At 35.7% G+C, this 24,486-nt stretch overlaps 2 protein-coding genes across 7 annotated transcripts in view; one reads left to right on the top strand and one right to left on the bottom strand.

Annotated features, from left to right (window-relative positions):
• LOC127853537 (glutamate [NMDA] receptor subunit 1-like) overlaps positions 1-6,421 on the bottom strand; it is a 48,405-nt gene extending 41,984 nt beyond the window's left edge. For 2 of the 3 annotated variants that reach the window (XM_052388090.1, XM_052388092.1), the window contains exon 1: positions 6,346-6,421. The gene's annotated coding sequence lies outside the window, so the exon portion shown is untranslated. The remainder of the gene's footprint in view (positions 1-6,345) is intronic. The other variant, XM_052388091.1, reaches the window with a different exon arrangement.
• Positions 6,422-8,790: 2,369 nt separating this feature from the next.
• The window catches only part of LOC127853307 (histone-binding protein RBBP4), a 35,183-nt gene continuing 19,487 nt past the window's right edge, over positions 8,791-24,486 (top strand). For 2 of the 4 annotated variants that reach the window (XM_052387720.1, XM_052387718.1), the window contains exons 1-4: positions 8,791-8,949; positions 19,373-19,520; positions 19,916-19,966; positions 22,256-22,350. In XM_052387720.1, coding sequence (XP_052243680.1) covers positions 8,931-8,949; positions 19,373-19,520; positions 19,916-19,966; positions 22,256-22,350 — 313 coding nt within the window. In that variant the 5' untranslated portion in view covers positions 8,791-8,930. Of the gene's footprint in view, positions 8,950-19,372; positions 19,521-19,915; positions 19,967-21,712; positions 21,835-22,255; positions 22,351-24,486 lie in introns of all 4 variants that reach the window. The other 2 variants (XM_052387719.1, XM_052387716.1) reach the window with 1 other exon arrangement.

Genomic DNA, 24,486 nt, shown 5'->3' with positions numbered 1-24,486 from the left:
AAATTCTCGAATACCTTCTGTTTAGTATTTATGATCACAGTACTGGAGCAAGTTTTTTACATTTTAAAAGTATCCCATTAACCCACAATACAGCGCTTTGAGCATTGTAAAATTTGATGCACCCGCGTTGAGGAATGTTTGACACACCAATACGACTGCTCGTTGTTCAAGCGGTTATCTGCACCATTGTAAGAAGATTAAAAGTCTACCCAGCAAGTTTGAATAACGAGTGCAACCATGCGTGCTATGTGGGGATTATTATAGGGGCAGAAAAAAATAAGTGTAATATTGTCACAACATCTCAAGCTTTGTTCGGCGTATAAATTAATCTTGATAACATAGACCCATTTAAACTATAGAAATAAGGGCTGTTTGTTAAAACACGCATGCCCCCCAAATGGGCTGTCAGTTGTAGTGGCAGCCATTGTGTGAATCGTTAAAAAACATTTTACTGCTTCAGGTTACTGTGACCTTGACCTTTGACCTAGTGATCTGAAAATCAATAGGGGTCATCTGCCAGTCATGATCAATGAACCTATGAAGTTTCATGAACCTAGGCCTAAGCGTTCTTGAGTTATCATCCGGAAACCATTTTACTGTTTTGAGTCACTGTGACCTTGACCTTTGACCTAGTGACCTGAAAAATCAATAGGGGTCATCTGCCAGTCATGATCAATGTACCTATGAAGTTTCATGATCCTAGGCCAAAGCGTTCTTGTGTTATCATCCGGAAACCATTTGGTGGACGGACCGACCGTCGGACCGACATGTGCAAAACAATATCCCCCTCTTCTTCGAAGGAGGGCATAAAAATATGTCAATATACAACTAATATAGGATGTATTTTTATAGAGCCAAAAAGCACCAGACAATGTTGTTTGATAAAAAATATTACAGAGGCAGAGGGGTGGGGGAGCATAGAGTAGTTACCCTTTACTGTCTTTACATGAAAATAAATAATAGTGAAATAAAAATAAATAAAATATCGCATTTAATTTTAATAGAAAATTATTAAATATTTTATTTAAATGTGGTTTGCTTTATAATCAAAAACAAAAACTTTATAATTAAAAACAATGTTCATTGATGCCAATACATTTATGATAATAATTATGTTGTTACAGGTTCACTCATATATAGAGTTAATTATCGTATTGTATGGGTCATAATCGCAACGCTGAAATTTGGATACCTATACTACTTATTTTCCTTAGCGCCTTTTTTGAATTAACACGCAAGTACATACCGGTATACATAATAATAGTATTTTCATTTTGAGTATGCATAATCAAATAACACTAATAAAAAGCGTATTATTGTGTATTAACGGAAAAAAATATTGCATTTTATTTTCTATTTTGTTATGTGTGTACGTTAACATCATTCCAATTCATGCGCCGATATCCTTTTTGTTAGAAGCGAGTCCTTTGTTTCTGAATGTCACTGGAAATTGCCTTACCTTATCTAAAAAAAAACATATGGTTCTTACAGTGTCACTGTCTTTTATTTGCCAATCTGTAAGCAAATAGTAATATAATTGATATGACTAAACAAACTGCGTGTTTGCTTTACAATTAGTGTTCTCGCTCCAATGATGCTGTACCAGGATCAATAAATTCTTAGTAGTAATGTATACTTGTTAAAATCTAACATATGCCATGACAATAATCTTTGAGAAAGGACTCCATTTCATCTGTAAAAGAAACATATTTAAAACAGAATGCACTCATCTAAGCCCACAGCCAAAAACAAACCAATAATTGGTTGTACATATGTACTACAGGTCTTTGAAAGGGGGAAATACATTTTAAAAACGCTGAACCTGGTTTGGTGATGAGGGCTTCCCTTGTACATGTAATATCACATTGCTATACATGTATACGTTTCAAAGTTTCCTTTAATAATATCAATTGTTTTGCTTACATACACAATTTCAACAGCATGACAAAATGAACATATTGGCATGATGGAACAAGATTTATAAATAAAGATAACTTATTTGCATTTCAATAAACATCAACAACATAGCACATTTATCTAAAAAAATATAATAAAACATTTTAATACATTTTGATATACATGTAGCTAATGCTTCTAATATTTTATAGATAACGCTCTCCAGAGAGCTTTTGGTATGTCAATTGAGCTTTCGAAGTTTCGTAACCATTAACTAAAGCACCTGTTTTTTGGTAAATCTAGTAATTAGCCCATCTGTTTGTTAGGATACCATCCAATAGTGGGTCCAGAAATATACTACAAATGGTACCTTCACTGCATTTTGCAACCAAAAAGTGTACATGAATAAAAAAATATATTGATAAGGCATAATGTTCTACCCTTTTTTTACTGGAAACTTTTTCCTTTACTATTTATATAGATTTTTTTATCTTTCGGTAAAGTTGATTTTTGTCTCCAATAACTACAATTACCTTAATGCTTTGTCCAGCTAAATTAATGTATTTTCTGATCAGATTGGTGGTTTTAAAAAGGATAAAAAGGAAAAAATCTGAAAACAGACCAACTATTGGCACTACTTTGTTGAACAAAATTTTGGATACCACTTACTTACCACATTACATATTATTCCAACTTTAAAAATCATTGACTATTTTATAGTATTTACACCTAAATATCACTTTAAACTTGACTTTGCAATTTCGTGTGCAGAAATTGCAATTTTGTGTGCAGAAATGAATAAAGAGTTATTTTGTTTTGTGATTCCTGCTTTTTGTGCTTGCTTGTTTTATGATTCATCCTTTTTGTGCTTGCTTGTTTTATGATTCATGCTTTTTGTGCTTGCTTGTTTTACAATGTATACATGTCTCATGCACAGTGATTTATGCTTTTTCTTTCATATAAGGAAACTAATTATAAAATATATAAGTAAATCATCATTATTATTAATATTAAGTAAAATATATGTTCATCATAATTTTATATGTGTTTCATGCACACTGTGATATATGTATGTTTTATTAAATATATAAGTTGCTAAAATTGGATTTTTGCTGCTTGCTTGTTTTTATGATTCATGCTTTTTGTGCTTGCTTGTTTTTATGTGTCACACACACTGTGATATATGCTTTTTTCATGTAAGGAAACTGATTTTTCAATATGTAAGCAGAGGCGTCGGAGCTGGCCAGCTGGGGCGGCAGAGGCGGCGGCCGCCACCCCAATATTTTCGGCATAAATAAAATTTTGACAAAGACCTTTTTTCATTTTTTTTTCATTTAAATACCAGTATATTTGAAAATATCTTTACCACGAAGCAAGGTAATCACGCTTTCGCGGTTATGACACGTGTATTGTTGTTTGTCATCACCCGCCCGCTGTAGTGTACGTGTCAATTATGTTGTGAATTGATTGGTCTCTTTTATAAGGATAATCCCTTAATAGATTCTTGAGTAATTAAACCTAGGAATCTTTAATTGTCGATATAATCTAAGCCTTTGCTTCTTTTATTAATATAAAGGAAAGTATGACATGAAACAAATGTGCCAATATCCAATGGTCCTCAATTATCACAAAATTAAAGATACCTGAATGAATTGTAATAACTCAAAGTACATGTATATCGATAATTCTAAAAAACCTATTTAATGTTTTTTACCACTTTTTGTGTCATGTCAATATGTCTACTCCAAACCAACCAACTTATTTCAAATTTCCAAAACAGAATTTCTGGAAAAAATCCCGAAGAACGATCTTTCAACCCACATGATCCCTATTGTTGTGTCGCCTGCTACAAAGTACAAACTCCGACAAATAGAGATCAATTCTCCATCGTCTTTCTGTCTGTCCCAACTTTTGTCATTTAGAATATGCCTTCAATAGACGTGGATAATGTCAGGTATGGTATGAGGCATAAAAACGCACCAGAATGCGCCATTTGATGCTAAAATTTGAAAAAAATTCAAGGGGGGGCCCGGACCCCCACCAACGGAATGGGGATACCCCCTCCCATACCCAACCCCTCTGCCGCCCCAATGTCTATTTGCTTCTGACGCCCCTGGTAAGTCAGATCACTATTGAGTAAAATGTACTTTAAACATAATATGTTAAATATGGTAGAATAATATTTCAATTTTTATTACTTAAATTAGTAATTATGTTTTTCTTCCATATCTTTCTTTCCTTTATTAATACACGTGTGGCTTACTTTTAAAACTACATAATAATCTCTTCGTGTCTTTTATTTAGCAGGTCAGTTTTTACTTCTGTGTGCCAGCTCCTTGTTTTTTAACTAGAATATGTAGTATTTTATATGTGTATGTGTATATATTTCTTATATATAGTTCTTAATTCATTATCATGTGAATTGTTACTAAAATGAATATGATTTGTATTTATATAGACGAGTTAACGCGTGACGTCACACGCACCTGCAAAGTTTAGTCTCCGCCCACTGGTTGGCAAAAGAGGTGGAATTTATATAAGCGCATATAGAGAAGGTTGACGAAATCTTCGTTTTTAATGATAATCATGCACAATATCAAATATAATTTTACTAATTATGTCTGAATAAAACATTAGCATGCAAGGAAATGCATCTTTGGAACGATTACATTGTTGTTATTATTATTTGTTTTTACTGACAACGAACTCGGGAGTGGAACACAATCTAAGAGTTCGGTATGTGGTTAAACAAAAATCTCTCTATTCTTGGCACTTCCTCGCGACCATTTTTAGTTAAAAAATGCTCAGAAATTGAAATTCTTTCAGAATAAATTAAATTTAATGAACGAAAACAAATAAGGATAAAAACAAACGACGAATAGGTCAATTGTATGTACGCGACTAATTACAGTATAGGGTAACTGATTTGAACCTTATATGTCTGGAAAAACTTACCTTCTTACACATTCAATAAATTATATTGTTTAATGTAATTGTTTTATTTAATTGTTCACACTAATTTAGGCACTCTTTGTAGCAGCATTTATATCCCGGTGTTTAATTGCACCTTTGTTATCACTAACCGATTATCTCGTTATGATCGGATACTGTCCAGACAATTACAAAGAAAACATGGTGTCATAAACCCAGGGACCTATACTTGGGCCCCTGCATAAACCACATGTTGCAGACGAGTGTCTGGTCAGTAAACATAAGTCACGATACCTCAATGTCATCTCTTGGCATATTGAGCAATCATTTAAGCCACATTTTAAAGCTTAAAATACTGATAAGTTAATGTTAAAATGAAATATTTTAAAATTTTAACAAAAATGAAGTAATTTGTCGGAAATGTATTAACGGGAACGAGTGTATAAATTTATTAGCCAGTTAAACTTAATAATACATTGTTTAATAACTATACATTTTAAATATTGGGCAATTTTACTGCTATGCAATTAAGGTATTAAACGGGTACCGGCAAAAGTTAACTCCGCTATTACGTGTAAAGATTGTACATTACTGCAGATTCCGAAACACGATCATGAACATAAGCATTCACAAAAGGGGCCGTTAGATAAATTAAATATATGCATTTATCATAAAATGCTATATTTTCATCACTCCTTATTACTAATAGAGATTTCAATAGACATGCAAAAACAGTTCAATTTGCGTAATTAATATGCAGGGTTTTTCCGTTTGCATGCTAAATTGAATTTATATTCATTCAATGTAAACAAAACGTAAATTCATTCAATGTAAAAGAAAATTACCACAATATTTAAAAACAGTACTGTATGCCGCTTTTTAGGGCTTTGTTTTTATAATTGATTAAATGCACCTCTGTCTCTATCGATCGCTGATGAAATAAAATACTATCCACACCACTATTAATTATAATACAATTAATATATGTTTTATTAGTGTTGAAATATAATTTATTCAAGTCTTATTATCAGAAAGAATACGGATAATGTATTATTTTGTTTTGCGGAATTGTCAGTATTAAATCTTCCGATCACGTTTACTATATGCTAATAACTACTTTGTATTTTTATGAAGAGGAAATTTTATTTGTGAATATACATTTATTTGGTACTAAATATGCTATACTTGCACTTTTTTAAAAAGGGTTTTAATGTTTATTTCGTTTTTATTATCAATTTATTGACTAAACAAAAGCCCTTTATACATGTTTTACGTTACTGTAACCAGTGTTTTTGCCAACCAGTCAGTGCGCATGCGCGGAAAATCCCGAATGTAAACAATAACAATTAACTCGTCTATATGTACAGAACCATAATGCCTTTGAATGTGTCGGTAAATAGCTATACATAGCTAATGTTGAACTGTTATTACTGTAAACCGACTAAAAAGTTTGTATCTTGTTGTATCAAGTTATTTACGATGTTCTTGTATCCTTAATTTAAGTCGCACATTACTTACCTATTTATTTTAAATAAACATTTACCATCCTATCGTTTTTTCACCACCAGCTTCTGTATCCGGTGCGATATTATCATAATTGGTAATATTTTATGTTATAACTATTGCAAACAAATATTTATTTTTACCGTGAACCGATTATTTGGTTCAAAACTACTCTTACAATAAAAATACCGATTCGCTTATTATGAAGAGTTTGTGACTCTCAGCCTGTAGCAAAAAGCAGGCACTGCATAAATAATAACACATATTGTAACCCATCCTGATAAATCCCAACCACAATAGGGATTGAATCCGGGACTAAATCACTCTACCGCAGCACTTTAATTTAAGCAAGCTCATATAGCAAGGCAAGATAAGTCTCGGTCAGCAGCTAGAGCGTGTACGTCGTGACCGGGGCAATAGTAAATCGCAAAAGATTTTCTTGAAGACTTCTCCGTCGGATAGGGGAACTTCTGCGGGCGTCTCTTGCTAATCCAGCGTGTACCGTCATCACTCGAGCCGGACGTCCTCTGTACTGCCACGGAGTGCATATTCTGTAATCTAGAGTCCGTAGTACTGCGTAGAAGAGGGACGGGCGGACCTGGAGTAGCAATGCTGGCCAAGACTTCGAGGAGGTGGCCTTATGGAAGTGTCCCAGAACGGCGGTTCTCAGTACGCTCAATGTACTGGGGTAACCTTTCTAGGGATCGGGTCGACGGCTGGTGACGTCAAGAGAGTCCATATGCATAGAGGCGGCGCAGCGTGCTACGATCAGGAAGAACATGTATGAAATATTGTCAGCACTCCCTTGGCGGAATAAATGGGTCCTTTTACGGGCAACCAGACATGAATTGTCTTTAAATTGTCTACCAGCGCACATTAAGCTCTTAATGGCGGTTGTGACACCTTATGTACCAGTCCATTTATGTACCAGTCCTTTTATGTACCACTTTGAAACTTTACGTACCACCTATATATTATGTAAGTGCAAACAACTTTGATTGATTTGACTCTAGTGTTGATTGAGTCAAATTTGAGTTAATCAAATATTGTTCCCACTATAACATTGCAATTCATTGTACTGATTCATTTATTTCTTAATATCAGAAAAGTTTTAGCAATTTGGAAAAACAGTTAAATAAAACTGAGTAACTTAGTATCTCAGTTCTTACTAAATAAAATATTGCTAAATTATATTTTATATCTATGTTGTTAATTATTGCAATATAATAAATTCGTGAATTATAATTGAAAATTGTTCACATAAGTAGTCATGAACTAATTTTGTTTCCATAGTAAAGAACCAAAATGTTAAATCTAAATAACATGTACAAAATTTAAAAAAAAATGAATTAGAATTGAAATTTTGTTCACTGTCATTAATTGTTTTATTTCCAATAGCAACAATAAAATGATAAAGCTATAATAAAATGATCCTTATGCAATGGTAAAAGTATCTCAAATGAAGACTACTGACACTGTCTTGTGCTCAACAGCTCCAAATTCCTCACCTATGCCAGGTGTGAAATGGCCATGTTTTTTTAGTAAACATTCCACACCAATTGAGTCCTTCTTCACTGATTGGCCATCGTGCACCTGTCTATTGGGATAAACATTATCTCTTTGGCGAATACACGGGCAGCCGGGGTAAATCTGACCTACGGTACTTTGGCTTAAAAATAAATATTTTCCCCTGAAAGGTCGCAGGGGCAGGTCGGTACATAAAGTTGACGTGAAGATACAGAGAAAATCTGTAAATACACGTCTGGTATGATATATAAGGCAGTATAAGTTCTCCTTATATCAAACCCTGCTACACAATCATATGCACAAACTCTGTGAAATAGTGGTTTCACTAACAATTTGCAGGAACTAAACCTTAATAAATAGGTTCCGCGACTATAATGTATAAAGACAATATTTCGAAAAAATAAATAATGATGCAGTTATCCGTCTCTGGCAAGGGGTTTATATGATAGCATTAAAGTCACGCCTCTGTAAATATTTGTCGTATATGGAATGCTCAAAAATGTATATTGAATTTCCAATTGGTTTTTCCCGAATTTATTTTTATTTCGAATGCCGAAAAGTGTTTACATTGAATAAATTAAAAAAAGAAAACGTGTAATATTGTTTTAAAGAGAACACAAATAAAACTTGAGGTTAAAACATTATCTTAATTTAATTCTGCTAAATTCATTTTAAAAAATAATATGTTATTGTTTATGGAAATCTACCGGTACATACTTATGTTATGTATTATTTCATAATAATGTGCAAAAATGTATTACCCATGCTGACTAATAATAATAGTAAATGCGCGTTAGCCCATAAATTGGTTATTGATTAGTAACTTTAACATAATTATATAAATTGCGCATCGCAAATATAATTGTAACACTGCAACCGAAATAATGTATTTTACTAGAGCCTTCAAGACGTGAACCTCCTGATTTCGAGAAGCCGGTGCGCTTTATTGGAACTCATAATCAAGTAAACCGATTGGCGGGAGAGGGCTCGTGAGAAAACTTCCATTGTTCTCGACCAACATATTGCCTATAAAAAGACATTATAGAATCGCCGTCCACACTTAAACCGCCAGTATGACGGATAAAGATGGCGGTAATATAACTCGTATATTGTTATTTCGTTAATAAATGTGAATATTTGATAATTATGATTACATTTTTTTTGCACCCCCCACCCACCATATTTCTCGGCCATTTGTACTTTTGCAGAACGACTCGCCCCTTTAACGATTCACCCGTAAGCGACTCGCCCCTTATTTCTAAACCGCTCGCCCCTTATTTCACAAAGACTCGCATCCTGACCATTATTAGTTTGAATGTATGGAAATAATTTTAAAAAATCCTAATTATGGTTGAGCCCTAATTCTTCTTTAATGCGTTGATCTTGTATGATTGTGTGTATATATATATATATATATATATATATGTATGGTTGTATCTTGTTGAGTTGTGGGTTCTTTTAGAGATCATGTGATTGTTCCCACATGATGCAGTTATTGTTCCCATATGATGCAGTTATTGTTCCCATATGATGCAGTTATTGTTCCCGCTAATGCAGTTATTGTTTCCGCATGATGCAGTTATTTTTTTCCAGCATGATGCAGTTGATATGGAAAAAAGTTTTGACCAGGTCACCATCGTTTTGCTGGTCACAAATGTGAAAAAATAGGTCAATATTGCTGGGGTCGGCTAATAAGGCGACTCAGGCGAGAATTTCGCAGAAAGTCCAGACAATACCAAACTTTGTCGGACCGACGGACATATCTGACAGATTATGACAAGGTCCGATCAATTTTGCAATTACGACGGATCAAAATGTCAGACTCCAAATAATATAATAAATATCTTTAATAATCATTGTCTGATGCTCCGTGGGATTCCAATATTTGCCATCAAATCATGTAGAACTAAATACATTAATACCAGTGTCGTTTTTATGTTTTCAATCTATTTATGTCCTCTGAAGAATAGCTCGCACATGTTCGGTTATACGCGTTGTTTTCCGTAATAACTCGAATCACGCGATACTATATTCGTAAAATATTCTGAACGTAGAGACAGAATTTGCCGAGTGTGTTCCGATGTATCTGAAATACAAACTGTTGCAACTCGGTATATTCCGTGACAGCGTCTGGAAATTTCCAAACGGATATTTATAAAGTACTAGTTCTATGCTCATATGTGCATGTCAATTAGCAAAATGCGAGAGCCGGGACCATGCAGCAAAAGGTGCTCGCATATGTTAGAGGTCAATTGTCTTCAATGTAAACAGCATTGCGAAGCGAAAATAACGTTGACGTATAATTGTTTTCAGGTGATTTCGTTTTCAAAATATTGTTGTCTTCTTTCCAAAAGATTATTTCACAACTAATTTTATTGTCTTTATATTTTGTATTGTGAGATTTGCCTGATATGCTGAGGTTTCTTACCAAAGTATTACCTGGTACTGATTCTATTATATTGACTGAGAATCTATTAATTGAAGGTTCCTCAGGTGAGCAGGAGACTGCTGAACCTGATAATGTCGTAGACTTTGACGCAGAAACTCAACAAATCAATTATCAATACTGTAAAGATGACAAGAGTGATTACTGTTCAGATTTTCAGGAGGAAGGAGACAATGAGAAGATAATCAATAATTTGAATTCCAATCTCTATTCCGATATCTAATTATATCTAGTAATATATAGTAACATACTTGTTTTTAGCTCACCTGAGCGATAGCTCGGGGTGAGCTATTGTGATCACTCACCGTCCGGCGTCCGTCCGTTTGTCTGTCTGTCTGTCTGTCTGTAAACAATTTGTAAACATCTTCTTCTACTAAACCATTGAGCCAATTTCAACTAAATTTCATGTGGAGCATCCCTAGGTCATGGGACAAAAGAATTGTTAAAAAAAATTTGATCACATAACCAAGATGGCCGCCATGACCATATATGGTAAAAACCTTAAAAAATCTTCTTGTCAGAAACCGCTCATCAGATTTTCAAAAAATTTCACAGGGATGACCTTTGAAGGCTCCCCTGAAAAAGTTGTTCAAAGAAATTTGATTGGTCAAATAACATGGCCGCAGGAGCTCGTTGAACTTTGCATGTTTATTCGTTTTGCCTATTTTGTGAAAACTTTCAAAAATCTTCCACATCTTTTGTCCGATCCTTTCCAAATTTGCACAGTGTCTTTATATCAATGAGGGCACGAACCCTACAAAAAATGAGCATTATTGGTCCATGAAGTACAGAATTACCTCCCCTTGAATTGAGAAAATGGTGTTTATGCAATAAAGTCCAAATTTTTCATCCAATTCTTTCCAAACTTGTAAGGATTTAGCATGGTTCAAAAAAGGGAAACAACTACGGTTTATGCATGTTCTTTTTATTACAGATTTGCCTCCCTTTAATTCATTCAAAATCTCATTTTACAGCAGAGATTCCAAATCTGACCTGTAAATGAGCCCCATATTTACTGCCAGTGCTAGGTTACCTTTTCCCATTTGATCATTATTAAGTATTGGTCTTGTAATGCTGCTACTGCTTCTGCTACTGCTACTACTACTACTACTACTACTACTACTACTACTACTACTTCTACTACTACTACTACTACTACTACTACTTCTACTACTACTACTACTACTACTACTACTACTACTACTACTTCTACTACTACTACTTCTACTAGTACTACTAGTACTACTACTACTAGTACTACTACTACCACCACCACCACCACCACCACTTCTACTACTACTGCCACTACTACTACTACTTTTACCACTACTACTACTACTACCACTACTACTACTACTACTACTACTACTACTACTACTACTTCTACTACTACTACTACTTCTACTACTACTACTACTACTACTACTACTACTACTACTACTACTACTACTACACCACCACCACCATTCACAGTGACAAAAAACGTATTCACACAATGGCTGCTACTACAACTTATAGCCCATATAGGGGGGCATGCATGTTTTACAAACAGCCCTTGTTTCTATGGGATTTTAACCACAACTGTTCATGTTTATCTCCGACACATATTTTTAGGTCACCTGTCATGAAGTGACACGGTGAGCTTATGTGATCGTGTGATGTCCGGCGTCCGTTGTGCGTGCCTGCGTGTGTCCGTGCGTCCGTCCGTCAACAATTTGTTTATGTAGACAGTAGAGGTCACAGTTTGCATCCAATCTTGATGAAATTTGGTCAAAATGTTTATCTTGATGAAATCTGGTTTAGGATTGTATTTGGGTCATCTGGGGTCAAAAACAAGGTCACTAGGTCAAATAATAGAACAACCTTCTGTAGACAATAGAGGTCACAGTTTTCATCCAATCTTTATGAAATTTGGTCAGAATGTTTATCTTGATGAAATCTGGGTTGGGATTTTATTTGGGTCATCTGGGGTCAAAACTAGGTCACTAGGTCAAATAATAGAAAAACCTTGTGTAGACATTAGAGATCACAGTTTTCATCCAACCTTTATGAAATTTGGTCAGAATTCTTGATGAAATCTGGGTGGGATTGTATTTGGGTCATCTGGGGTAAAACTCTGGGTCAAATAAATAGAAAAACCTTGTGTTGACAATAGAGGTCACAGTTTTCATCCAATATTTATGAACTGTGGTCAGAATGTTTATCTTGATGAAATCTGGATTGGGATTGTATTTGGGTCATCTAGAGTCAGGAACTAGGTCACTAGGTCAAATCATAGAAAAACATTGTGTAGACAATAGAGGTCATAGTTTTCATCTGATCTTAATGAGTCAGGTGAGCGATTCAGGGCCATCATGGCCCTCTTGTATGATAGTACTAGATAGTACTTACTTGATATATGTCATCATGATATAAATAAATACATGTACTATGTGTAACCGTCATTTCATTTTGTGTTTTCTCTCTTTTTGTTTGCTCTGACAAACACTCATCCGGTCTGACAGAATTTGTCAATCCCTCCGACCGAATGTCTGAAATCAATCTGGAAGTTTGGTATTGTCTGAAAGTCCTCAAATGTGGCTTTATTTTATCCTCCAGTTGCGTAATTTCGTGATAGTTAAATGGTTTTGGATCTTAAATCAATAAACAACAAATAAAATGATCAACATTTCTTTACCTGCAAAAAGTAATCCAATTTCCTTCTATTCCAGGTTAGATGAAAGTTTCAACCCCTATTTTCCATATACAAACTAAGGAAATTCCCAAGTCATGTTTACAAAATGTCTGCCATGACGTAGTACACAATTTCGTGACCTTTGACCAACGCATAAATTAACACATTTGAGGCACAGTAAAATAGGCCAAATACATTCTTATTATTGGTTTTTGTACACTTGATACATGTATCTGTTGTAATTCAATGGAATGAGTTTCCTTGAACAAATCTATGAAAACAGTAACAATATATAAATAGCTTGAAAAATATCATAAATTGAATGTGAAATTAATTATTAATAATGTTTGAAACTAGGGATGTTTACAACACTTAAACAGTTTTTATTCCTCATGGTGAGCTGGTGAGGCACAGCAGGGGCATTGAAACTTGCTGTGGTGCCGTACAACCTTATATCACTGCAATGAGAAATGTGAACCCAGTGCATACAGGGCCTTCCCCCTTCTCTTTCCATCACACTGTGCCCACTTATATATTGAAAGAACATAAAGGTTCTGCCCTGCTGGTGGTTGCCTTCGGCTGCAAACACAACATAGCTTGCTAGGGTCATCCTCCTCAGACTCGCTTGGTTGACCACAGGTTCAATATGTTCAACCACAACAATACCCCCCTCCACAGTCTTCTGAGCAATAGCTTCAAAATATCTCCTGTTAAAACAGAAGCATTTAACAGGAATATACCAGCCTTTTTGAATGCGGAATGCAAATTTTCAGATGAAAGTGCAGGGGTTTTTTACCTTATATAATAGACGCCAAATATCGGCGTATTCCCCCACTGAACTAGACTGGGTTTTTTCCCCTTTCCTGACCAAAAAATCCCCCCCCCCCCTTTTTTTTTATAGAAAGAAGTGTCTCATGATTGTAATATCTCATTCTATTTCAATTTAATCTTGTCAAACGTACTAAATTATGAAAAAAGCAATGAATATAGTGCAAACATGTAAACAAATCCCCCAAAGTGGAAAATCGCGCGTAAAATTTCCCCCACATAAGGGCTAAAGGCCTCATCACCCACAACCCCCAAAAAAACCTGAAGTGCCTTGAAATAAACCTTTGACGCAAGCTCACACACATTGTATCGAGTAACATTACACGTAGATAGACGCGTAAACTTGTGACATTCGGCATTGTACATGGGCTGGAAGGGTCCGTAGACACCAATATCCATAGGTTGCAATATGTGGCTTGTATGGGCTGGAATGATGAAAAGAATGATATTATGGGACTTAGCCCATTCTACCAAACCAACAGACACCTGCGATTTATGGCCATTAAGCAAAAGCAGGAGATGTTGGTCGTCATTCCTTGCTGGAAGAAATTTCATGAGTTGCTCTGTGAGATATTTTCGGAAAATCTCTGAATTGGACCAGCCGCTGTACCTCATGGATGAGTCTGCACCAGGTGCAGCCCCTTTCATCAGGTCTGGTATTAACCGTTTCCCTGCAAACACAAAATACGGGGGGACAGCCATGCCACTAGCACTTCCACAACCTATAATGGTAGTTGTGCAGGATTTCCCAGCTGTAACAGCAGACAGATGCACATTGTATCCTGCAACTACTGAAGGTGGAGTATGACACTGGGTAATGCCCTTTTCATCTACTTTGAAAATGAGATGTGGTTAGTCTTTTAATGCATACTTACCCAGAATCTGGTCTAGTTCAGCAAAGTAGTTGTGAACAACAGTGGCAGAAGCAGATTGGGCCCTGCACTGTTCAAGACCTCTTGGTTTAATGACACGTAGCTCTGGCCATCTTTTGAGAAATGAATAAAACCATCTCATGGAAAATGGATTATCAACAGTACGTTTTTTAAGCTGCACTGCAAAATCAGATGCAATGTCAACCACTTCCTGGCATGTGTAACCATAGCTCAGAGTGGCAACCGACTTGAGATGGTCGACCAGTCAGGTTTCTTCCTCGCAGGACAAAATAGGGATAGGTCCTGCAGCAACAATGTCAATATGGACTTTCCCCAAGACACGATCCCTCATTGTCTGCATTGGTATATTAAACTGAATGGATGCCCTTCTGACAGAGACATTGTCCTCCATGACACGTTTATATGCATTAGATAGGGCCGTGGGTGAATAAAGCCCATATTTCTGCCTTATAGGCTGTGGAGCAAGCTGAAAAAAGAGAGGGTTATTTTAGCAATCAAATAGTTAAAACACCGCTGTATTGGAAATTTTGAAGTTTCTGGTCATACAATATATCTAATACTTATTAACAAATATTTTGAAACAAGTTATTGTAATAAATCACAATTTTGTGTACATAGTAATCTCTGTGTAAAATGCCAAATTAAAAAAAATCCTTAATTTATCATCCTATTTTTTAACCCAATAGTTTTTTTACTTGGCCTTTTTCAAAAGCCGTTGTCACGTGATCCCAACAACACAGCCTTCTGCTAGCAGACGGATAATTGGGTCACAGCTGTCATTCTTGTATAGTGATTAAAAATATATTTTTAGTTCACGAGGTAAGATGTAATATTGAAAGGGGGCTTTTTTGCTCTCGCATTACAAAAATCAAGCGTAACTTACCTGTTTAAAGCGCATTTGGGCAAAAAATCGTTCCCATGCAAGTAAACAAATCGTCAGACGGCTTCCCGGTATAACCCGGATGTTCACGTGATACACACAAATACGCGACGTCACGAAATTGTGTATCTAACGGATTTGGGAAACCCGACGATATGAGCTAGGAGAAATCCATTTCGCACTAGTTTTCGAGTCAAAACATCATTCTATTTTAGTCCAACTTGTTGACGCTCTCAAATATTAAGCTACTTTTTATATTTGTAATATTTGGAGGGTACAACCAGGCAAGGACTCTATGGTGGAAAGTTTTCCTTCTTTGTCTATATTGTTGCGCAAGGATTTTGTGATATCAGACACTTAATATCAACGGATTGCAATAATATTTACATGTGTAGACAGTGTTTTTTTTATGGCAATTTCGGGGCCGATATTCGGCCCCATTCCCCTTAAAAAAGAGTATATATTTTTCCCCGATTTTGTAGAAAAAAATCCCCTCCAGAATAATTTTTTTTTTTTTTTTTTTTTAGAAAGAACTCTCTTATAATAAATATTTACAAAGTAAATAACAAATTAAATATTATAATATGATTTTGAATTATTATGAAGAGTTACATTAAATAAGTATTTCCCAAATAAGTGTACTTTTCATATAAATTTCATGCTTTTCCCAAAATGGCCAGGAAAAGGCCTGATGTATCTGCATATATTGTGTCAATATTTGATGATAAAAACATTCCAATTTGGTCCATTTTATTGATTAAAAAATGCTCAAATTTGCAATTTTATCGAGTAGAAAGTCCCAATTAGACTCAAAGTGGCTAGGAAAACTGAGTGTGCATGAAGGCTAAACTGTCTGAAACTAATGTTGAAAAAATCATTGGGATATATTTTAGAAAAAGGACAGAGAAATTCAGCTGTGAATATAACATTCATACAAACATGTGTATTCATATAATAAACTTCATAACATATAAAAGAGTGAATTTTAATTTTCCCCTTTTACTAAAAAACGACGCGTTTTTCCCCTTTGGACGGGCCCCGCCACCATTCCCCTATTTGTGAAAAAAAACACTGGTAGATAATTCATTTCTTGATAATGTTCCGTAAAAATTATGTTATGACACTTTGAATTTTGCACGCCTGAGCAATTTAAATCCAGCCACTATTCAAATTTCCAATATCTCTTGATTTGCTCTCTGTGTAGATATAAATCAAAAACAGCCTCGATGTAAAGCATGTGGAAGAATAAACGGCGTAAAATACAGTTTGCGTTCGTCTGTTGGGGTGCAGAGCGTTATATAGTAAACCAATGTTATTATACATTTCTGGATTAATTAAGCATTGTTTTTAGCTCACCTGAGCACAAAGTTCTCATGGTTAGCTTTTGTTATCGCTTTTTGTCTGTTGTGCGTTGTGCGGCGTCAACATTTTCCTTGTTAACTCTCTAGAGGCCACATTTATTGTCCAATCTTCATGAAATTTGGTTAAAAGATTGGTTTCAATGATATCTTGGATGAGTTCGAAAATGGTTACCTTTGCTTAAAAAACATGGCTGCCAAGGGGCGAGGCATTTTTCCTTATATGGCTATATATGGCTATAGTAAAATGTTATTAACACTCTAGAGGCCACATTTATTGTCTGATCTTCATAAAACTTGGTCAGAAGATTCATCCCAATAATATCTTGGATGAGTTCGAAAATGATGCCGGTTGGTTGAAAAACATGGCCGCCAGGGGGCGGGGCATTTTTCCTTATATGGCTATAGTAAAACCTTGTTAACAATCTAGAGGCCACATTTATTGTCCAATCTTGATGAAATATGGTCAGAAGATTTATCTTAATGATATCTTGGATGAGTTCGAAAATGGTTACGTTTGCTTGAAAAACATGGCTGCCAAGGGGTGGGGCATTTTTCCTTATATGGCTATATAAGGCTATATAAGGCTATAGTTGAATCTTGTTAACACTCTATAGAGGCCACATTTATAGTCCAATCTTCATGAAACTCGGTCAGAAGATTCATCCCAATAATATCTTTGACAAGTTCAAAAATGATGCCGGTTGGTTGAAAAACATTTTCCTTATATGGCTATAGTAAAACCTTTTTGACACTCTAGAGGTCACATTTATTTTCCGATCATCATGAAACTTGGTCAGAATATTTGTCCCAATGATATCTTTGATGAGTTTGAAAATGGTTTCGATTGCTTTAAAAACATGGCCACCAGGGGCGGGGCATTTTTCCTTATATGGCTATATAAGGCTATAGTAAAACCTTGTTAACACTAGAGGCCACATTTATTGTCCAATCTTCATGAAATTTGGTCAGAAGATTGGTCTCGATGATATCTTGGATGAGTTCGAAAATAATTATGTTTGCTTGAAAAAAATGGCTTCCAAGGGGCGGGGCATTTTTCCTCATATGGCTATAGTAAATTCTTGTTAACACTCTTAGAAGCCACATTTACTGTCCAATCTTCATGAAACTTGGTCAGAAAATTCATCCCGATAATATCTTGGACGAGTTCAAAAATGATGCCGGTTGGTTGAAAAACATAGCTGCCAGGGGGCGGGGCATTTTTCCTTATATGGCTATAGTAAAACCTTGTTAACACTCTACAGGCCACATTTATTTTCCGATTTTCGTGAAACTTGCTCAGAAGATTTGTCCAAATAATATCTTGTTATCTCAGGTGAGCGACTTTGGGCCTTTCAGGCCCTCTTGTTTTATCATACACATACTTACGTTAGCATTAGACAATGACTGTTGCATGGTAAAAAAACAGTTTATTACTTTCTTAGTATTTTCGGGCAATACCTATGTATGAAAACATTAGATTTAATTAGAAAAAATCAGAAAATAATTTCCCAAATAATGCTTTTGTCAATGAAAATTCTCCCCAATTTGGAAGATGCGACTCAAAAAATCCCAATTTTGCTAGGTACTTTTTACCTAAATAGACAGAAAAAGGCCTGGTCAGATGAGCGACTTTTGGCCTTTCCGGCCCTCTTGTTTTCTTAAATGACAAAAAGTTCTGAAATAAATAACATCTTTTATTTTTATATGGTACATAAATAATAGTGATACAGATCGTACAGTATTCCTACAGTGTTTTTTTTGGCCCGATTTTATAGCCGAAATTTGGCTATGTTCCCAATCCCTAAAAGTATACTTTTTTCCCAAAATGTGGCAAAAAATTCCCAATGCGATTTAAGCAGAAGTTCAACTGAAGAATTTATGCCTTTCTAACTTCAATTCCAAAATATTTGAGATAAAAATGGACTTCTGAAATAAAACCTTATGTTAATGTTATTTTGCAATGTTACACAAATTGATGAAAATTTAAACTTTCTGGTGTCCACCACAGAATTGACTTTTCCCCGATAAGACGTTCCAATGAATTTAGCCCATATAAGAAGTATCTCTAAATTCTTTGCGCGTCTTATAAATAAGACTACATTCTATTTAAATTCCAGCAAACACAATTCATTTCTTCACACCCGTTTAAAATGCAATTATCCAGTGAACTGTACAATAGGTTTCACACATCCTATCCTCTAAGAAGCCAATACATTAATGCTCTATCGGACAGTTTGTGCATGCATCCACTCAGAAGTTGATTTTTCGTTATAATTTGACTATTTTTCATTCAAAATGATGATTTTCCTAACATAATTATTATCAAAGCAACAGGCTTATCACCTGTGGGCCCAATGCCCAAATAGGTAGAATAAAACACTGATAACAGATTTAAAAAAAAGTTCATTAAAACAAAGCAATTTTTTATCATAGAGAACTATGATGATGCTGTGGAGGAAAGGGTCATCAATGAGGAATACAAGATCTGGAAGAAGAACACACCGTTCCTGTATGACCTGGTCATGACCCATGCCCTGGAGTGGCCGAGCCTCACAGCACAGTGGCTTCCAGACGTCACCAGGTAATATATGTTGACATCAATCAACATCAGGCTTGGGGCAGAAATTTGGTTCCACTTAAACTTTGCTCATGTTTATGTTTGTTAATGATGTCAATTGCATGTAAGAAGATATTCACTTTTTAAAGTGAATAAAACATTTTCTTTATATTACCTTTGGTGAGCTATTCTGCATACAAATTCCTGACTGGAAGGCCCTGGCCTCATTCCCCCCAAGTGGGAGATTATGTCCTGAAAAGTTCTTATTTCTACTTGAAAACTAAGTATGGTCTGAAAACTAGAAGGCACAGCATTGCTGTATGTATCTGACTATAAATTCTTGTGATTTCACTTCATTATCTTCCAGGCACTATTATTGAAGAAATCATTTTTAGAAATGCTTTTTCCATCGGTTTCAGACCTGAAGGTAAAGACTACTCCTTGCACAGGCTGATTCTTGGAACTCACACGTAAGTACTGGCTGTACGGGCTTTGACAATGCAGCCGTGTTCCCGGTAAAAAACTGGGCCTAATGCATGTGCAAGTATCAGGGGCAGCACTTTCCACTTTCATGGTATATTTAATGTTCACAAGATGTCTCCTCTTGGCAAAAATTCAATTAAGGTGGAAAGTGATGTCACTGATTAGCCTGTGCAGGCTACATAGGCTTATATACAGAGACACTTTACTCACATGCATTAAGCCTGGTTTCCCAGAGCAAGGTTCATTGTGTGCACATGTTTGCCATTTGTGTCCGTCCGTGCACAATTTTTTGTCCGGGCTATTTCTCAGCAATTAATGACCGTAATTCAATGAAACTTTATGGGAAGCTTCACTACCAAGAGGAGATGTGCATATTACCAGTGGGTTCTGGTCGGATAATTTTTGACAGAGTTATGGCCCTTTGAAATTTTTCCATTAACTGTACATATAGTGCAATTCTTGTCTGGGCTATTTCTCAGCAACTAATGACCGGAATTCAATGAAACTTTAGGGGAAGCTTCACTACCACAATAAGATGTGCATATTATCAGCGGGTTCTGGTCAGATGATTTTTACAGAGTGATGGCCCTTATAAATTTTCTATAAAAAATTCTTGTCCCCCCCAACTACTGTGCCCTCAAGATGTTTCCTTTTATCTGAATATATAGTGCAATATTGTGACAAAAAAAACTTTGGGGAGCATCACCCATCTCCGACGGTTTCTTGTTCATTCCATCCCCATTTAGCTGTCCTCTAAGCTTTTGCTGAGTCTGTGTTGCAAATTAAGGCTTTAAAATTGCTTTGTGAATTCTGTAAATAAGTTTGTCTATTCCTGAATTTTATAATGTAGGGAGGGGTGTGAATTTTCCATGGATTTTTTTTAATCTAGGACCCTGTTTCAGGTTCACGTACCTTCAAGGAAAACATTTTAAGAGAGTTGGGAGGTTGGCTAATAAATATGTTGAAGTTCCTTTGTGTTTTCAAAATGTGTATTCTCACCCCTGATGGTGCTATATTTTGAGTTTTCACGGAGTTTATTTTGCAATTTAAAAAGAGATTCATGATTTCATTATATTGATCATCATTTTAATGTTTATTTGAATATTCATCAATTGATGAAATATGTGTACTGCTAACACTATTATTACATCAATTAAAATCATTTTATGCTTTAAATGCTACTGTTATAAATGATCATATTTGATATAAGATATTGTTTCAGAAATTCTTTTCAGAGCTCCCGAAAGTGTACTGTTTTGGTTTGATTGTTGGAAATATTCACACATTTTATAGCAGCTTTTAAAATGACATGTCTTCTTCCTTAATATCAAAAGAAACATATTTTGTGGCATATTCAAAACTTTTGAATGGTATTAAACATTGAAAGGAGCTCTGAAAGTGTGTATGCTGTACATATATAATAGGGAATGAATTAACGAGTTGATACAAATATGTACGAGTATAAGTACAGCAAGGGTTACTCCCCTCAGGCATTGTACGAAAAGATAAGAATAAATATTCACAAACTGAATGAAATTCAAGCTAAAGTTGTTTAAGAAATATTTTATCTTTATTCCGCTTATTTGGCGCGTAATGAAAAAAAAGGTGATGCAAAATTTCTGATAAAAAAAGTTTTGAAAAATACATGTAGCAAGAGGTTTTACCCATGTCTTATGTACAGTGTGTATATTCCATGTATGTAATGAGGGGAGGTAACTTTGCTGTGCTTTCAGTGTGACGTTACCCAGTAGTACCAGTATGGGTCAAACGGAAGAACAAAACCACCTCCTTGTTTGCAACATTCAGCTGCCCAATCATAATACACAGTCCGACGATTATGAGGCTGATCGCGGAGGTATTGACCCAAGAAGCGTCTCTTACGACCTTCGTGAACGACTTGTGTCGCTCACAGGGGGTCTCTGTGTTGTTGCATGCTTATATAACTGTAGTTTTGGTAGAAGATACCCTGGTGCTAACTCTTCAACTTTCAACGATTTTTCAAATGAGGAAATTTCAATGCCTTAGTTTTTCAAAGACTTGATTTGATTTATCCTATGTTATGCATGTTCAGGCTTTCACCAGTTTGAAAATAGTTATTCTAAAACAGAAAAGAAGCTTATGAAGGCAAATTCTCAGAATTTCAATTTGCATAATTTATGAAGGCATTGTTTAAAATAAATATGAACAATCGCTTACTTGAGAGTTGAACCTGGTGCAAGGGTATCAGGTTTTGTTATTATCTAACTGTTTAAAGCATGGCTCCCTCTGACTCGCAGGTCTGAAGAGCAAAATCATTTGCTGATCGCTAGTGTTCAGCTCCCCAACGATTATACTCAGTTCGATGCATCACATTATGACGGGGAAAAGGGTGGTAAGTTGCTTGCATGTGATTGGTCAGGTATTTGTAGTTCCATACGCTTCATTAATTTTGTTGTTTTAGCTTCCAGTACATGGTACATTTTCTGCAAACTGGCCAAAATAGTTTCCATTATACTGTCATTGTGTCCACAGTTTTGTTTAAGCCCAATAACTCAACCAGTTTTACTTTTCATATTATTTTCACAGAACTTGACAAAATGTTGGCATAAAATTGTGGCCAAGTTTTATAAGCAGCCTTATCTAATTTGGCACTGTGGATTAATCTCCCTTAGATTATTGCCTTTTGTTATTTTACTTTTGTATTTGTCTGAAGTCAAGTGTATCTTGAAATCTAAAAGAGGTGCATGTATCAGCTTGAAATTTGTTAGCTAGGGAGACCTCATTTCTGGCAATATTGTGTGAAAAAGAACCAAGACATTATTTTCAGAGTAATTGCTTTTTGTTTATTTGTGCACCATACTTTCAGAAAATGTTTATTAGCATGAAATTCCGGCCGAGTTTAATAACCAGACATATTTCATTTGGCACTTTGGAGAACTTGCCATTGAATAATTGTTTTTATTTTTTTTGTCCAAATCATATCTTAAAAAATATAATGAGGTACCAAATCGAGACTAAAATGCTAGGTATGGGCTATTATGGGGATGTGCAGTTCATACAAACTGTTAATTCTTGTCTCCATATTTTTATACTCCCCCAAAAAATTTTGGGGGGGAGCATATAGTCGCCGCTTCGTCTGTCCGTCTGTGCACAATTTTTGTCCGGGCTATTTCTCAGCAAATAATGACCGGAACTCAATGAAACTTTATGCAAAGCTTCACTACCAAGAGGAGATGTGCATATTATCAGCCGGTTATGGTCGGATGATTTTTCACAGAGTGTTGGCCCTTTGAAATTTTTCCATTAACTGTACATATAGTGCAATTTTCGTCCGGGCTATTTCTCAGCAACTAATGACCGTAATTCAATGAAACTTTATGGAAAGCTTCACTACCAAGAGGAGATGTGCATATTATCAGCGGGTCTGGTCGGATGATTTTTCACAGAGTTATGGCCCTTTGAAATTTTCTATAAAAGTTGTCCCCTCAACTACTGTGCCCTTAAGACGTTTCCTTTTATCTGAATATATAGTGCAATATTGTGACAAAAAAAAACTTTGGGGAGCATCACCCGTCTCTGACGGTTTCTTGTTATAGACTTATTTCGCTTCACAGACGGACAGACGCAGATCAATACAATATCCCCACTTTTTCTCCGAAAAACGTGGGGATATTGTATTGATGTGCGTCCGTCCTGGCCACCTGCTCCTCCTACACTATTAGCACTAGAACCTTGAAACTAACATACATGGTAGCTATGAGCATATGTGCGACGGTGACAGTGATGGAATTTTGATCTGACCCCTGGGTCAAAAGTTATGGGGGTTGGGGCGGGGCTGGGTCAGAGATTTTCACTCATTGGGACATATTGTTATAGTGGGGGACATATTGTTTTTGCCCTGTCTATTGGACAGGTTGGTAGGTTTGTGCCAACTTTAACAATTTGCAATAACGTTTGCTATATTGAAGATAGCAACTTCATATTTGGCATGCATGTGTATCTCATGAAGCTGCACATTTTGAGTGGTGAAAGGTTAAGGTCATCCTTCAAGGTCAGAGGTCAAATATGTGGCCAAAATCGCTCATTTTATGATAACTTTTGCAATATTGAAGATAGCAACTTGATATTTGGCATGCATGTGTATCTCATGGAGCTGCACATTTTGAGTGGTGAAAGGTCAAGGTCATCCTTCAAGGTCAGAGGTCAAATATATGTGGCCCAAATCGCTTATTATGCCCCCCTTCGAAGAAGAGGGGGTATATTGCTTTGCTCATGTCGGTCTGTCGGTCGGTCTGTCGGTCCGTCCACCAGGTGGTTGTCAGATGATAACTCAAGAACGCTTGGGCCTAGGATCATGAAACTTCATAGGTACATTGATCATGACTCGCAGATGACCCCTATTGATTTTGAGGTCACTAGGTCAAAGGTCAAGGTCACGGTGACCAGAAATAGTAAAATGGTTTTTGAATGATAACTCAAGAACGCATACGCCTAGGATCATGAAACTTCATGGGTAGATTGATCGTGA

This window comes from Dreissena polymorpha, chromosome 12, assembly GCF_020536995.1.
Source record: "Dreissena polymorpha isolate Duluth1 chromosome 12, UMN_Dpol_1.0, whole genome shotgun sequence".
Lineage (NCBI taxonomy): Eukaryota > Metazoa > Mollusca > Bivalvia > Myida > Dreissenidae > Dreissena > Dreissena polymorpha.
The sequence above is the reverse complement of the archived record's forward strand: the minus strand, read 5'-3'. Positions and strand labels throughout refer to the sequence as shown.